The sequence below is a fragment of the Oncorhynchus clarkii genome, chromosome 5 (genome assembly GCF_045791955.1).
Source record: "Oncorhynchus clarkii lewisi isolate Uvic-CL-2024 chromosome 5, UVic_Ocla_1.0, whole genome shotgun sequence".
Lineage (NCBI taxonomy): Eukaryota > Metazoa > Chordata > Actinopteri > Salmoniformes > Salmonidae > Oncorhynchus > Oncorhynchus clarkii.
This window is the reverse complement of record NC_092151.1, coordinates 30,443,580-30,461,254: the sequence shown is the minus strand read 5'-3', so window position 1 is coordinate 30,461,254 and position 17,675 is coordinate 30,443,580. Positions and strand designations below refer to the sequence as shown.

The 17,675-nt window shown below is 44.9% G+C and overlaps 1 protein-coding gene across 1 annotated transcript in view; it reads left to right on the top strand.

Annotated features, from left to right (window-relative positions):
* Positions 1–17,675, top strand: part of LOC139408645 (astrotactin-2-like) — a 447,901-nt gene that overhangs the window by 336,292 nt on the left and 93,934 nt on the right. The window contains exon 17 of the mRNA XM_071152798.1: positions 4,559–4,821. Coding sequence (XP_071008899.1) covers positions 4,559–4,821 — 263 coding nt within the window. The remainder of the gene's footprint in view (positions 1–4,558; positions 4,822–17,675) is intronic.

The window sequence follows — 17,675 nt, the reverse complement described above, 5'->3', positions numbered from 1 at the left end:
ACCCAACCAAATCATGACAAAACAAAAAGATAATTACTTAAGAATGAACCAAAACACAGAGCAAACTAGAATGCATCTCAATTGGGTTGAGGTCGGGTGATTGTGGAGGCAGGTCATCTGATGCAGCACTCCATCACTCTCCTTCATGGTCAAATAGCCCTTACACAGCCTGGAGTTGTGTTGGGTCATTGTCCTGTTGAAAAACACATGATAGTTCCACTAAGTGCAAACCAGATGGGATGGCGTATCGCTGCAGAATGTTGTGGTAGCCATGCTGGTTAAGTGTGCCTTGAATTAGAAAGAAATCACAGACAGTGTCACCAGCAAAGCACCCCCACACCATCACACCTCTTGCTTCATGGTGGGAACCACACATGCAGAGATCATCCTACTCTACATCTCACAAAGACACGGCGGTTGGAACCAAAAATCTCACATTTGGACTCATCAGACCAAATTACATATTTCCACCGGTTTAATGTCCATTGGTCGTGAAGATTGATCTTCTTCTTATTGGTGTCCTTTAGTAGTGGTTTCATTACAGCAATTTGACCATGAAGGGCGATTCACGCAGTCTGCTCTGAACAGTTGATGTTGAGATGTGTCTGTTACTTGAACTCTGTGAAGCATTTATTTGGGCTGCAATTTCTGAGGCTGGTAACTCTAATGAACTTATCCTCTGCAGCAGAGGTAACTAACTATGGGTCTTACTTTCCTGTGGAGGTCCTCATTAGAGCCAGTTTCATCATAGCATTTGATGGTTTTTGTGACTGCACTTGAATAAACTTTCAAAGTTCTTGAAATTTTCAGGATTGACTGACCTTCATGTCTTAAAGTAATGGCGGACTGTCGTTTCTCTTTGCTTATTTGAGCTGTTCTTGGATTTGGTATTTTACCAAACAGGGCTATCTTCTGTATACCACCCATACCATGTCACAACACAACAGATTGGCTCAAACGCATTAAGAAGGAAAGAAATTCCACAAAGTATCTTTTAACAAGGCACACCTGTTAATTGAAATGCATTCCAGGTGACTACCTCATGAAGATGGTTGAGAGAATGCCAAGAGTGTGCAAAGCTTGTCATCAAGGCAAATGGTGGCTACTTTGAAGAATCTCAAATATAAATATATTTTGTTTAACACTTTTGTGGTTACTACATGATTCCATATGTGTTATTTCATAGTTTTGATGTCTTTACTATTTTCTATGTTGTATAATAATAGTGAAAAATAAAGAAAAACCCTTGAATGAGTAGGTGTGTCCAAACTTTTGACTGATACTGTATCATATGCCTGACTTCTATTTTCCTACATAAGTAAAATCTGGAATATGCCTTTACTACCATTCATTCCAATTAGCTGCTATTTTCACCCCTTTCTGGAACTTTGAGGGTTCATGACAAAGCCCCTTCAGTAATTTAATAGAAATTTCTATGGTTGTAATCATTCTACACACCTGTAATTAATGCATAAGGGATGTGTTAACCGGTGTCATGTGTAACTTGTCTGCCTAGAATCTCAGTGTATTTCATGGAACATGAACATGTATCTGACTGGATCACAGTGGAGCATATATTCCACTTTCAATACTCTCAATCCTATCTAAGGCTTTGGGGTTAATGTTAACTTCCAGAAGTTATTGTCGCAGGTAACGGATGGAGTTGAAGGGGAAAGGAAGAGGGATGGGTGTATATGCGGCCGGCTATGATGTGAGCTGCCCTGCGAAGCCTGCAGTAAACCTGGGATAATCACAGTGTTTTATTGTGAGGGCCAAGTGATAACAGCTTCTTTCTGTGTTTGTGTTGAGTGCATGTAATTGGACTCTTAGGTCCACCCCTTGAGCCTGTTTACATAGGATGTGGAGGAGAGTATCCCTCCCCCTCCTCTTCCACTACTCCAGTCCCTTCATACGCTCTCTGCTCTGTAGCTGGGCCTGTGTCTGGAGCCCATAGCATCACCACAACACCAGCCTATTATCAAACTACATGTACAATACACTGTCTGATGACGTACCGTTTGTCTCACACACTTGCATGTGTTGAATGAAAGAGGAAATGTATCGACTGTCACGCAGGTCTTATCTCCGTGTTTGTCATTTTTACTTCAGTAAATACAGTACACCGAAATCTCAAAACATTAGGAACACCTTTCAAATATTGAGTTCACCCTCTTTTGCCCTCAGAACAGCCTCAATTTGTCGGGGCGTGGACTACAAGGCGTCGAAAGCGTTCCTACAGGGATGCTGGCCCATGTGGGCTCAAGTTGGCTGAATGTCCTTTAGGGGGTGAACCATCCTTGATACACACAGGAAACTGTTGAGCGTTAGTTCTTGACACAGTCAAACCTGTGCGCCTGGCACCTACTGCCATACCCCATTCAAAAGCATTTAAATATTTTGTCTTGCCCATTTACTCTCTGAATGGCACACATACACAATCCATGTCTCAATTCTCTCAAGGCTTAAAACTCTTTCTTTAAACTGTCTCCTCCCCTTCATCTACACTGATTGAAGTGGATTTAACATGTGACATCAATAATGGATCATAGCATTTACCTGGATTCACCGGGTCAGTCCATGCCATGGAAAGAGCAGGTGTTTCTAATGTTTTGTACACTCAGTGCATATGTTCTCATTATAGCTGGTGTTCCTTTTCTCTCTGTGTGGCAGTGGAATGTTTGTTTTTGCGTAGGAGATTCATTTAGAACTCTGTCACTGACTAGTGATCTTATCCTGAAAACATCAGATAATCTGCACCTGTGTTACATTTCTGCTTTTCCCCCCCATCTACCCCAGTGGAAGCTATTTTTCACTGATGTTCTGTGAGCTAGAACAGCTCGAAATGTGTTTGTGTGTATGAGGGATTGGAACCTGAAGGCATAACTAGCCCTATACTTGGCTGGGCTTTTAAAGAGCTGTCGAGAAAGAAAGCAAGACTAGTGAGTTTTAAGAGAACGGACACACATGCTGATTAAGTTCACACACTGTATGTTTTCTTTTTCCTCTGTGAAATATTCCGAAGGCTGCACTAAAATGACTTTTACTCTAAGCTGGTCCCAATTACTCTACCTTGAAGAATGTCACTTTCTCTTTTTTGCCCTCCCTCCTGTAAAGTGTAGCTAGCACAAACTGTGTGACTGTGTGAGTTTGGCCTTTGGTTAGGGAGTAGCAAGCTAACACATCTGCATGTTATTGTGTTTATGCAGTGGCTCCCACCTCTGGCTCTGCCTGGTGTTCTCCTCCCCCTGTTGATTCAGCTCTAGCTCAGCCTTTTTCCTAGACGTCTGGATATGAGACGGATATGAGTCAGTTGATTGCTCTGCAATTGGAGTAAACCTGTAGGCCACATAATGGCACACAATGAGAGACTGAGGCTGGAATTAATTCACTCATAGTCAACCACAATAACATTGCTCCTGTGCAGCAACATGTACAGTTTAGGTAATGGAACTACTTAGACAAGGTATACAGATTGGAAAAACACTACTCATTCTGATATACCATGAAAACATTCATACCCACTTGATGTTATGAAGACCCCCACAATAAATACACTTTGGGAAGAATTAAGCAAAATCCTCCACAGCACATGATTAATATAATTTCCCCCCATCAGCAGTTTCCATATTGTACATTTGATTCAATGTTGCCATTGCTGAGAGAGACTCCTCTCTCCAGCCTGTCTGGTCTCTCCTCCCATCAACACAGACAGACAGCACATCTGCTGCCTCCGCAACACATGGCTGTCTCCTTCCCTCCCTCCATCCCTCCTTTCTTCATTCCATCCATCCATCCATCCATCCATCCATCCATCCATCCATCCATCCAGGGAAACACTCAACACTCAATTAACATTTCTCCCAGTTTCACTCCTTTCCAATGTAACATTGTTAGCCCGCTGGCACAGAACGTTATGCGCGAGAATTCCCCGTCGATGAGAAAATCAAACAATGCTTATTTACACTATGCAGGAATAAGTCATCACCCACCGTTCATTCCCGGTGGAGGAGTTTATGACAATGAGGGATTATTTTGGTTGACCGCAATAGAAAGTAGATCCAGATGGCAGCACATGTGATGTGAGTGAGGCGGTCATGTGAAACTCAGTCAGGGGAGAGTGGAGACGGAGTGAATAGAAAGAAGTGAGTGCAGCTGTCAGTCCTGTGTTATGGCAATTCAGGACATGTGGCAGACATACATTGATGCAAGTTTCTGTGTGTCAGTCTATATGTGTTTGGATCTGGTCCTCTCATCGTTCAGACAACCTTCTATCAATAATGATGAGGTCTCTCTTGCGAAAGAGATTTAATTTCAATGAGACTAACCTGTGTAAATAAAGCTAAATGAAAGGTAAATTCCCTTGTCTTTCACAAACTGTGTTTGAATTGGTAGGTGTTGCTCCCAACCACTGACACAGGGTCAACTATTTCTCATACTGGTTAAGGTTAGGACTGATATAATCTGATGTTAGAATATAGACTGTTTTTCAGTTTTCATACCCTGTCCTCTCACTGTCTAAACATGCCCTCTCTCCTTCCCTCTCCTCTCCATCTCCCAGAGGTGACAGACCAGGGCAGCAGGCGCGAGCTCAAATCCATGCCCTTCATCAGCTACCTGTCTGGGCTGCTGAAGACCCAGCTACTGGCGGAGGACCTGGTGAGCGGTGTGGAGATTCGCTGTGAGGAGAAGGGCAGCTGCCCTTCGGCCTGCCACCTGTGCCATCAGGCAGGCCGTGAGCAGCCCTTGCCCATCCCCGTCCTGCTGGAGGTCAGCCGCATCGTGCCCCTTTACAGCCTGGTGCAGGACAACGTCACCAAGGAGGTGAGGGGGACGGTGGGAGGGAAGGATGGAGGGGGGGGGGACCCTATACAGTCTGGTGCAAAGGTGAACTTCACCAAATAGGTGAGGATAGAGGGAGGGAGGGATGGAGAGAGGGGGAACAGAGGAAGAGAAAGTTAGTGGGAGCAGAATAGGGATGATGGGGGGAGATTCCTCAATAATCTGGTACAGAACTACATCACCAAATAGGTGAGGCAGTGGAGAGGGAAGGAGTGAAGGAGGGAGGAAGTGGAGATAGATGGAGGGAAGGAAGTAGGCAGTGGAGAGGGAAGGAGAGAGGCATTGGAGAGGGCAATAAGAAAGGAGGGAGGCAGTGGAGAGGGAAGGAGGAAAGGAGGGAGACAGTGGAGAGGAAAGGAGGGAGACAGTGGAGAGGGAAGGAGAGAGGCATTGAAGAGGGCTATAAGAAAGGAGGGAGGCAGTGGAGAGGGAAGGAGGAAAGGAGTGGAGACAGTGGAGAGGGAAGGAGGAAAGGAGTGGAGACTGTGGAGAGGGAAGGAGAGAGGCATTGGAGAGGGCTATAAGAAAGGAGGGAGGCAGTGGAGAGGGAAGGAGGAAAGGAGGGAGACAGTGGAGCGGGAAGGAGGAAAGGGGGGAGGCAGTGGAGAGGGAACTAGGGGAGGAGGGAGGCAGTGGAGACAGAGAGAAGGGGGAAGTGAAGGGAGGGAAGTAGACAGTAGAGACGGAAGGAAGTAGGCAGTGGAGAGGGAAGGGAGGAAGTGGAGAGAGATGGAGGAAAGGAAGTAGGCAGTGGAGAGGGATTCAGAAAATGAGAGAGGTGGTGAAGAGGTAAGGAGGGAGGCAGTGGAGAGGGAAGGGAGGAAGTGGAGAGGGAAGGGTGGAAGTGGAGAGAGATGTAGTGAATGAAGGAGGCAGTGGAGAGGGAAGGAGGGTATGAAGGAGGCAGTGGAGAGGGAAGGAGGGAAGGAAGGAGGCAGTGGAGAGGGATTCAGAAAATTAGATAGGTAGTGAAGAGGTAAGGAGGGAGGCAGTGGAGAGGGAAGAAGGGAAGGAAGGAGGCAGTGGAGAGGAAAGTAAGGAGACAGTGCAGAGGGAGGGAAGGAAGGTTGGAGTGTGGCAGTGGAGAAGGAATGAGGAAATGAGGGAGCCAGTGGAAAGGAAAGGAGGGAGGCAGTGGAGAGAGATGGAGAAAATGAGGGAGACAGTGGAGAGGGAAGGAGGGAAGGAAGGAGGCAGTGGAGAGGGAAGGAAGGATGCAGTGCAGGGGCTGGGAAGGAAGGAAGGAGTGTGCTAGTGGAGAGGGAAGGAGGGAAGGAGGGAAGGAAAGAGGCAGTGGAGAGGAAAGGAGGAAATCAGGGAGGCAGTGGAGAGGGAAGGAGGAAAGGAGGGAGATAGTGGAGAGGGAACTAGGGGAGAAGGGCGGCAGTGGAGAGGGAAGTGGGGAAGGAAGTAGGCAGTGGAGAGGGAAGGGGAAGGAAGTAGGTATCGGAGAGGGAAGAATGGAATCAGTCTAGAGGGAACTATGGAAGGAGAGGCAGTGGAGAGGGAAGGTGGAAAGGAGGGAGATAGTGGAGAGGGAACTAGGGGAGGATGGAGGCAGTGGAGAGGGAAGGGGGAAGGAAGTAGGCAGTGGAGAGGGAAGGAGGAAGGCAGTGGAGAGGGAAGGCTCAAAGGAGAGAGGCAGTGGAGAGGGAAGGCTCAAAGGAGAGAGGCAGTGGAGAGGGAAGGGGGGAGGCAGTGGAGAGGGAAGTAGCAAATAAGGGAGGCAGTGGAGAGAGATGGAGAGAAGGAAGGAAGCAGTGGAGAGCAGAAGACGCTAGTGGGAGGAGCTATAGGAGGACAGGCTCATTGTAATGTCTGAAATAAAATCAATGAAGGAAAGGAGGGAGGCAGTGGAGAAAGAAGGATGGAAGGAAATAGGCATTGGAGAGAGGCTGTGGAGAGGAAAGGAGGGAAGGAAGGAGGCTGTGGAGATGGAAGGAGGGAAGGAAGGAGGCAGTGGAGAGGGAAGGAGGAAGGAGGGAGGGAGGCAGTGGAGAGGGAAGAGGCTAGTGGGAGGAGCTATACAGGCTCATTGTAATGTCTGAAATTGAATCAATGGAATGGTACCAAACACATCAATCACACACATCAGTCAAACAAGTGACTCCGTTCCATTAATTCCATTCCATCCATTACATTGAGCCGTCCTCCTACAGCTCCTCCAGACTTCGCTGGTGGAGACGGATGGAGGGAATGAGGGAGGCAGTAGAGAGAGATGAAGGGAAGGTGAGTGGCAGAGAGGGGGCGATGGGGAGCTCTTCTCTGTTTGATAAAGAGCTACGTCACCACGGAGGTGAAGGGAAAGGAGGAGGAGGAGGAGAGAGGGAAAGGAGGATGGTTGGTGATGGTTAGTGGAGGAGAGGTAACGATGGGGGTTTGGGGGGAACAGCCACGTCTAGAATGATATCATGGAATAGGTGAAACATGGATGGAGAAAAAGGAGGGTGAAAAGGGAGAGGTAGGTGGAAGTGTCAAGACAACAGTACAGTGTACTGGGTGTGAACAGGAATTAAAGCAATTTCATAGAATAAAATTATATTTCAATATAAAATAAACTGGTAAAAATAGATGTGCCATCTGGTCAAAGAGTTCATCCCAAAGTTCATTGTAACTGTACAGGAAATTTAAAAAAAGAAAACATGTTTTTTTTAATTTTATTTCTTCACACACCCAGTCTTAATGTAGCTGCTTTGATAAGATTACAGTATACAGTATGTTAAGGACATTCTTTCAACACAGTGAACTTGACACAATCATGCTTGGCTGTAGATGTAGTTATCAAAAATCCCCCTAGGTGGAGGAAGTGGGTTACCTTTCAAAATAAATTGGTATATCGAGAAAGGTGACATCATGGTTTTCTCTTTTGGTGGGGATAAATGAAGAGGGTTGTGTGCGTGCATGTGATTGTGTATAATATGATGGTTTTCCTTACTCTCTGTGGATTCAACTGTATTGTCTTGTCACAACTGTGTTGTTGTTCTGAGTGACGTTTCCCCCTTGAGGAGCCTTTGGTTATTCAACTGGACCAAAATATAAGAGCAACATGCAACAATTTTAAATATTGTACTGAGTTACAGTTCATATAAGCCAATTGAAATAAATTAATTTGGCCCTAATCTATGGATTTCACATGACTGGAAATACAGATATGCATCTGTTGGTCACAAGTACCTTTAAAAAAAAGTAGGGGCGTCCATCAGAAAACCAGTCAGTATCTGGTGTGACCACCATTTGCCTCATGCAGCATCTTCTTCGCATAGTTGTCAGGCTGTTGATTGTGGCCTGTGGAATGTTGTATCCTGATGAAGACAGCTTGGTTGTCGAAACGTTGGTAATTAAATTTTTGCATCTGAGCTCCTAGAGTGTGCGGCTCTCTTTTATTTTCAAGTTTTCTACCCCGCTAGCCAGCACCTCGCCTAAATAGGTGTGCGTTTCTTTTTCTTCTAGACTGTGGAATGTTGTCCCACTCCTCCTCAATGGCTGTGCAAAGTTGCTGGATATTGGTGGGAACTGTAACACTCTGTCGGACACGTCGATCCAGAGTATCCCTAACATTCTCAATGGGTGACATCTCTGGTAACCATGCAGGCCATGGAAGAACTGGGACATATTCAGCTTCCAGGAATTGTGTACAGATCCTTGCGACATGGGGCTGTGCACTATCATGCTAAACATGAGGTGATGTTGGTGGATAAATGGCATGACAATGGCCTTCAGGATCTCGTCACGGTATCTTTGTGAATTCATACCATAACCCCACCGCCACCATGGGGTTTTCTGTTCACAACGTTGACATCAGCCAACCGCTCACCCACACGTGGTCTGCTGTTGTGAAGCCAGTTGGACGTACTTCCAAATTCTCTAAAATGGCATTGGAGGTGACTTATGGTAGATAAATAAACATTAAGTTCTCTGGCAACATCTCTGGTGGACATTCCTGCAGTCAGCATGCCAATTGCACGCTCCCTCAAAACTTGAGACATCTGTGGCATTGTGTTGTGTGATAAAACTGCACATTTTAGATTGGCCATTTATTGTCCCCAGGACAAGGTGCACCTGTGTAAAGATAATGCTGTTTAATCAGCTTATTGATATGCCACACCTGTCAGGTGGATGGATTATCTTGCCAAAGGAGAAATGCTCACTAACAGGGATGTAAACAAATTTGTGCTCAAAATAAAAAGAGAATTAAGCTTTTTGGGCGTAATGAACATTTCTGGGATCTTTTATTTCAGCTCATGAAACATGGGACCAACATTTTACATGTTGCATTTATATTTGTGTTCAGTGTAGATACACTATATATACAAAAGTATGTGGACACCCCTTCATGTAATCTCCATAGACAAACATTGGCAGTAGAAGGGTCTTACTGAAGAGCTCAGTGACTTTCAACGTGGCACCTTCATAGAATGCCACCTTTCCAACAAGACAGTTCGTAAAATTTCTGTCCTGGTTGAGCTTCTCCGGTCAACTGTAAGTGTTGTTTTTCTGAAGTGGAAAGGTTTAGGAGCAACAACGGCTCATGCCGCAAAGTGGTAGGCCACACAAGCTCACAGAACGGACCGTTAGTGCTGAAACGCGTAGCGTGTAAAAATCGTCTGCCCCCGGTTGCAACACTCCCTACCGAGTTCCAAGCTGCCTAAGAACTGTTAGTTGGGAACTTCATGAAATGGGTTTCCATGGCCGAGCAGCTGCACACAAGACTAAGATCATCATGCGCAATGACAAGCGTTGGCTGGAGTGGTGTAAAGCTCGCCGTCATTGGACTCTGGAGCAGTGGAAATGCGTTAACTGGAGTGATGAATCACGCTTCACCATCTGGCAGCCCGACGGACGCATGCCATTAGAACGCTACAAGCCTCAATGCATAGTGCCAACTGTAAAGTTTGGTGGAGGAGGAACAATTGTCTGGGGCTGTATTTCATGGTTCGTGCTAGGCCCCTGAATTACAGCGAAGGGAAATCTCAACGCTACAGCATACAATGACATTCTAGACAATTTTGTGCTTCCAACTTTGTGGCAACAGTAAGGGAAAGGCACCTTCCTGTTTCAGCAATGCCCCCGTGCATAAACGAGATCGATACAGAAATGGTTTGTTGAGACAAGGACACACACACTGCAGAATCCGATGTTTGTCCATAAACGTCCAATTCCGAAGGTTAACTTTATTCATTAAGGTTTGGGATAGGGTTAAAACAAAACAAATGTAGGCATTAATTCCGAATGGTTAAGGTAAGGGTCAATGTTTGAGATAGGGTTAAAAGTCCAACACAGCTGTTTTTATCTCAATATAAAATAATTTCCTGGTAACAATTAAGTAATCTCCTGTGATTGTTTTCAATTAAAAAGGCCATAAAACAAAAAAAAAATACTTCTTAGCAAGGATTAATTTTTCAAGCAAGAATTTTGCGAGGACTGTCTGGGAGTGGTCTGAGTGGGGAGGAGAAAACAGAAAATTATGTCTGTTATTGGCAGAGAGGTTTAGAACTCTCTTTTCTATTGGTCTAGTGGCCTGTGTTGAAGACATCTCCTGACATTCTGCTTACCTGGACGGACATCGAATTTCACAGTAGATCTTGAGCGAACTGGCTGCACAGAGACACACACAGAGAGAGAGACACACACACAGAGAGAGACACACACACACAGACACAGACACATACAGCACCACCACCACCACCACCCCCAAGACCATACCGGTCCATGCTCCCCCAATCAAACATCTAATTACCCTGCCTGACTGACATTACAGAAGTCAGCACAGCAGCAATATCACACACACACACATGCACAACAACAAAGATCCCAGCCTGTACGTGCCACTCATAACAAGCGCCTTTCTCAGCCACAAAAAAAACAAGCACAATCAATAGCAGACAGCCCCTAGTGGGCTCTGTCGATACATAACCGTGAGGAAGAGCAAAGTGTCCTCTTTTTCTCCCCCCTCTTCCCTCTGATGTTCTGGGGACGGGTGGGGAGGCAGACTGCGGTGGATCTCTGGCGAGGGATTATTAGCTTGTTATTGATGTCATCGACCCTACGGAGACAAGCCAGTGCTGCTGTTCTTGGCCAGCTCTCTCAAAGACTCCTGCTTCTATTAGCATAGCAGACACAATGGCCTGACCATGCATCTCTACTGCACAATAGAGACAGTCCCCTGATTGAGACTGTGCCTTGTGTTTTCCCCCTCTCCCCCACCCCGACTTAGAAATAGACGGCCATGCAAAAAGCTTTCACTAAAATGAGATGAGATTCCTTCAGTACAATAAAATAAGGGAATCAGGGTTGTCTATTGTGAAGCGAAAAGGAAAGGATGTTGTCCCTACTTGTGTGCCTGTGTGTATAAATCCAGTTTGTATCTCCAGCCATGCATGCTAAACATGCATGCTAAACTACCTGCTGCTCTCAATGCCTAGCTGCCGTCTAGCATCGGCTGCTGCTGCCCTTACTGCCTCTGACGAGGATTGTCATGTTCCTTCCGTCAATCTGCCCATTACAGAGGTAGACAGGTATTATGTTACTATCTGGAATCTGCTTTCTCAAAAAACAGCCCTACATGAAAAATGGGGTGAAAGATTAAAACAACAAATTGTCTGTTCAGGGCCTTCTCGTGTATCAGTTTGATCCTGTTTTCATCCTGGCATTGACTTGGCATTCACTGCCCCCCTCCTCACCTCAACAACTCGGTTCCAGGAAATCATTTTTGAGAAAGAGAAAGAAATAGTCACTCTCTGACTTTGTCTCCAATGCTATGATTACGACAGGGCTAGTTTAAGGATTTGACAAAGAAAACAAAAGGAGGAAAAAAACAATGTTCTTTGAAGCGGTTTTTCATGACATGTTATCTACAAGGTTTATCTCCCAGACGGATAATGACAGAGCCCTCTTACCACCTCTGAGGAAGTGTTGATTCAGGCCTGTTATGAATGTATGTTTCATAACCCCAGATCCTACCCCACACTGAGACTATATCGTACCTATCCTGAGCCCTAACGATAAGCAGTTAGCTATTCTCCCCCTAGAAGAACCCTCCCCTGGCCCTGTTTCAGTGACGGAGCCCAATACCTCAATGGATAAATAAATAAACTCATGCCAGTAGAGGTTGCCAGCAAGCCTGTGTCCTGCACGGCCCTGATTGAATTATGGCAGACCTTTTGAACAAATTGGCTGTGAGGCTAATGACTCAGAGCGCTGTAAATTTTGACGAGTGACCCCCACCCACCAAACTTGCCCCCCCACGTCTTTTTTTGCTTTCGTAAATGCCGTGTCCTGCACAAGGTGGAGTTCAGACGCAGGTTTGGATCATGCAGCCTCCTTAAATTTGTTAATCTCAGGGTTTAGGGAGAATGAATGAGTTTACAGAGGCGGCCTCTCAACTCTTGTTATTTTGTGTGCTTTCTGCTGAATCCGAGGACTTTGGGGTGAGTGATGGGATGTGTCTGGTGATGGTGTAATTGAATGAAAACTGTATTTGTTTGGATGTCTTCTTCAAAAATCCCCCCGGAAACTGTTTACCCCCAAGTGCACCAAGGCTGCAGGATTTATCCAATAAGCTCTAAGCCTCCCTAAGAAAGGTTACAACAACAGACCTGGCTACTGCCACCTCTAGGTAGAATTAGTCACCCCCAAAAAAAGTGTGAAGCCACCGCTTTTGACCAAATGTATTTATTTGAACACGAACAGGCTAGAAACCCACAACACAGAGCCATTCAAGTTGCCATTAAGCCCGGATCAAATTAGCTTAGAGCATCCTAAGACCAGCTCGGCTCTCCTAAAACTCAATATGGGCCTGTTATAAGGGTTCCCTAGTGACCTTGCTTCCACCCCAGCCATCATTAACCCTCCTGTGAACCACCCAATGTCCACTAGTTCCTGGAAGTCCTCCATTCGATGGAGTTCCTAGAAACTGGAGATATAGATGTTCGATCCATTTTTAACGGTATTAACCTGAGTGATCTAGAGAGGTCCTCACCACACCGCACCTCACCGCTGTCAAATGCTATGCTGCTATCCTGCTCCTCGCTGACTCTCACCACCCTGTATCCTCCAATAAATCAATAGTGCGGGCCAGCTGGCTAGTGTTGTCACATATTAGCCAGAGAAAATGGACAGTAATGTGGCTGGCGTAGATTAGCCAAACAGATTAATATGCTAGGAGGTCACCATGATCCCTTGCTCTTCTTGTAAGTGACGATGGCTTTCTACGTAGTGAGTCACACCAGGGTGCCACGCTGTCTGCTAGCTAGTGTGATATGAGAGGATCTGGTGGCGTGGCCCCAAGCAGGATAGGCAGTACACTGCCTGGGGCCATATACACTGCCTAGGGAGATATATCACACTGGTCCGAGTGGAGAAGAGTGTGTAGAATTGAATCAAATCAAATGAGTGTTCATGAAAATGAGTGTGGAATAGTAGAATGGAAGTGTTAAGAGGGACAAAAGAACCCTGACTCTGAAATCTATAAGTTAATGCTTTGTCATGAAGGCATTACAATAAAGTGCTACACCATTCCGGCTATTAAAGGCCCAGTGATGTAAAAGAAAAAAAAACATGATTTTTCTGTGTTTTATATATATTTCCACACTATGAGGTTTGAGTAACACTGTGAAATTGTGTGAGAGCTGTTTGAAAAGGCCAAATTTTCTGCCTGTTTTGGTGGGATGGCGTTTTGACCTTCCAAGGTGACTTCACCATTTGGTAAATTAGTTAATAGACCAATACAAAGGAGAGTTTCAAACCTCGCCGCCAATAACATCTGGTTTTTAGTTTTCCCTCTTCACTCAAACCACTCCCAGACATTCCTAGCAGAATTCTTGCTTGAGAAATTGATATTTGCTAAAAAGCTATGTTTGTTTCTTTTTTTTACCATTATAATTGAAAACAATAACAGTAAGGTACTCAATTGTTACCCAGAAATGATTTGATTTTAAGATAAAAATGGCTGCATTGGAACATTTTTCATGAAGTGCAAAGCAGTGGGATATCGCTTCCTCCCCACCCCACCCCCAGTAACACTTTCCACAATGTATATGGATCCATCAGTGTTCTGGGAAGAGCATAATCTAGTTTTAATCAATACAGGATAGTGTATCATCCTATCATCCACTGCCGTGCAATGACTTGACTAACGGGATTGGACAGATTTTTTATTTATTTTTATTTATTTATTTCACCTTCATTTAACCAGGTAGGCCAGTTGAGAACAGGTTCTCATTTACAACTGCGGCCTGGCCAAGATAAAGCGAAGCAGTGCAACAAAAACAACAACACAGAGTTACACATAAACAAACGTACAGTCAATAATCTATGTACAGTGGAAATGTAGAAGAGTAAGGAGGTAGGCATTAAATAGGCGTGAAAATAAGTGAAAATAATTACAATTTAGCATTAATACTGGAGTGATAGATGATGATGTGCAAGTGCAGATACTGGGGTGCAAAACAGCAAGAGGGTAAGTAATAATATGGGGATGAGGTAGTCGGGTGTGCTATTTACAGATTGGCTGTGTACAGGTACAGTGATCGGTAAGCTTCTCTGACAGCTGATGCTTAAAGTTAGAGAGGGCAATATAAGATTCCAGCTTCAGAGATTTTTGCAATTCGTTCCAGTCATTGGCAGCAGAGAACTGGAAGGAAAGGCGGCCAAAGGAAGTGTTGGCTTTGGGGATGATTAGTGCAATATACTTGCTGTAGCGCGTGCTACGGGTGGGTGTTGCTATGGTGGCCAGTGAGCTGAGATAAGGTGGGGCTTTACCTAGCAAAGATTTATAGATGACCTGAGCCAGTGGGTTTGGCGATGGATATGTAATGAGGGCCAGCCAACGAGAGCATACAGTTCACAGTGGTGGGTAGTATATGGGGCTATGGTGATAAAACACATGGCACTGTGATAGACTACATCCAGTTTGCTGAGTAGAGTGTTAGGGGCTATTTTGTAAATGACATCGCCGAAGTCAAGGATCGGTAGGATAGTCAGTTTTACGAGGGTATGTTTGGCGACATGAGTGAAGGAGGTTTTGTTGCAAAATTGGAAGCCGATTCTAGATTTAATTTTGGATTGCAGCAGGGGGTGCTGAGATTTTGGTCAGGGTAGGGGTAGCCAAGTGGAAAGTATGGCCAGCCGTGGAAAAATGCTTATTAAAATGATTGATTATCGTAAATGTATTGGTGGTGACAGTGTTTCCTATCCTCAGTGCAGTGGTCAGCTGGGAGGAGGTGCTCTTATTCTCCATGGACTTTACAGTGTCCCAAATTCTTTTGGAATTAATGCTACAGGAAGCAAATTTCTGTTTGAAAAAGCTAGCCTTAGCTTTCCTAACTGACTGAGTGTATTTGTTCCTGACTTCCCTGAAAAGTTGCATATCGCTGGGGCTATTCGATTCTAATGCAGAACGCCACAGGATGTTTTTCTGGGGTGAACCAAAGGCTGTATATGTTCTTAGTTCAATTTTTTTTTAATGGGGCATGCTTATTTAAGATGGAGAGGAAAGCACTTTTGAAGAGCAACCAGGCATCCTCTACTGATGGGATGAGGTCAGAATCCTTCCAGGATACCCGGGGCCAGATCGATTAGAAATACCTGCTCACTGAAGTGTTTTAGGGAGCATTTGACAGTGATGAGGGGTGGTCGTTTGACTGCGGACCCGGTACGCACGCAAGCAATGAGGCAGTGATCGCGGAGATCCTGTTTGAAGACTGCAGAGGTGTATTTAGAGGGCAGGTTGGTCAGGAAGATATCTAAAGATATCTAAAAGGGTGCCCATGGTTACGGATTTAGGGTTGTACCTGGTAGGTTTCTTGGTGATTTGTGTGAAATTGAGGGCATCTAGCTTAGATTGTTGGACGGCCGGGGTGTTAAGCATGTCCAAGTTTAGGTCATCTAACAGTATGAACTCTGAAGATAGGGGTGGCGATCAATTCACATATGGTGTTCAGGGCACACCTGGGGGCCGAGGGGGGTCTATAACAAGCGGCAACGATGAGAGACTTGTTTCTGGATAGGTGGATTTTTAAAAGTAAAAGCTCGAATTGTTTGGGCACAGACCTGGATAGTATAACAGAACTCTGCAGGCTATATTTGCAGTAGATTGCAACTTCGCCCCCTTTGGCAGTTCTATCTTTTCAGGAAATGTTATAGTTAGGGATGGAAATTTCAGGATATTTGGTGGCCTTCCTGAGCCAGGATTCAGACATGGCTAGAACATCCGGGTTGGTGGAGTGTACATAAAAATAAATAAAACAAACTTAGGGCGGGGGAATCTAATGTTGTTTCAAATATTTTTTTATTAAACACACACAAGAATGGTGTATAAGGTATACAAGACAGGTATACAATTCTTATCTAAACATAAAAGAGCATAAAGGAACAACAAGACCCAGAGTCCTGGGTGCAGAACAAATAATACAAAACACAACATACAAAACAAGGACACGTAGAAAGAAAGAGGGAAGATGTCCCCCCTATCCCCCCCCTTATTCCCCCAACCCCCCCTCCCAACTGCTCGGGTGGCAGGGCCAGCACATGCTGCCCAAAGGTAGATTAAAATATTACAATTGAGAGTGCGTTAATAAGTACAAATTCACAGCGCCGACTCGTCCAAGTAGGAGAGGAAAGGCTGCCAGATTTGATCAAATGTTGATAATTTATTGTTCAGAATATATCTAATTCTTTCTAAGTGTACAGTGTTTGCCAATTCACTGAGCCATAATTTGGTAGAGGGCGCTTCCCTCCTCTTCCAAAACAACAAGATTAGTTTTTTTGCCGAGATGAGACCGTACGAGATTAGTTGTTTTTGGGGGTTGGTTAATCCGTTTAGGGACTCAGATACTCCCAGGATTATCAGAAGCGGGTCTGGATCTATTGAAGTCTCCAAAACTTCAGAGAGGATCCCAAAAATTCCACTCCAATAACCATGCAAGCTAGAGCATAGGGCAAAGCAGTGGAGTAATGTACCCTGCGTAGCCTGACATTTGTCACATGTAGGGGATGTCTCAGGAAATATCCTATGCAGTTTAGTTTTGGAATAGTGTAATCTGTGTAATACCTTGAATTGTATGAGATGATGTCTGGAATTAATGGAGCATGTGTGGATATACTCCAAGCTCTCTTCCCAGTCTGCCACAGAGATGTCAGTCCCTAGTTTTTCCTCCCATTTTGCCTTGATGGCATCTGTAGAAGGTGTGCTAACAGATTGAAAAGCATCATATAGACGCGATATCAGTTTATCGGAGGTGGGGCATATTTTTATGCATCCGTCAAACATGGAAGGTTTAGCATTCCCAAATGTTGGGAGGTGTTTTCTAACGTAGTCTCTAATTTGTAGGTATCTGAAAAAATGACTTCTGGGAAGGTTATAAGTTTCCCTCAGCAACTCAAAGGAAGCAAAGGTCCCTTCTATGTATAAATCCCCTATGGTACTTATCCCCAACTCTCCCCATCGCTCAAAGGTGTTATCAAGGTTAGAAGGGGCAAAGGAGGGATTCCTGGTGACAGGGAGCATGAATGACATTGGTCTAAGCTCAAAGTGGACTTTAATTTGCTTCCAGATTCGAACTGTGCTATGTATAATAGGATTGTTACAATAAAGTGACATCTCCAGATTGACAGGCGACAAAATCACAGCGCCAATAGAGAAGGGGTGACACTCCGCACGATCCATACTAAGCCAGCTGGATGCCGGAAGTACGTCATCCAGCAGAAACGTAACAATGCGGAGGTTAGCGGCCCAGTAATAAAATATAAAATTTGGGAGAGACAATCCTCCTTCCATCTTAGATTTACAGAGGTGTTTTTTACCTATCCTGTGTGTTTTATAATCCCAGATGAAAGGA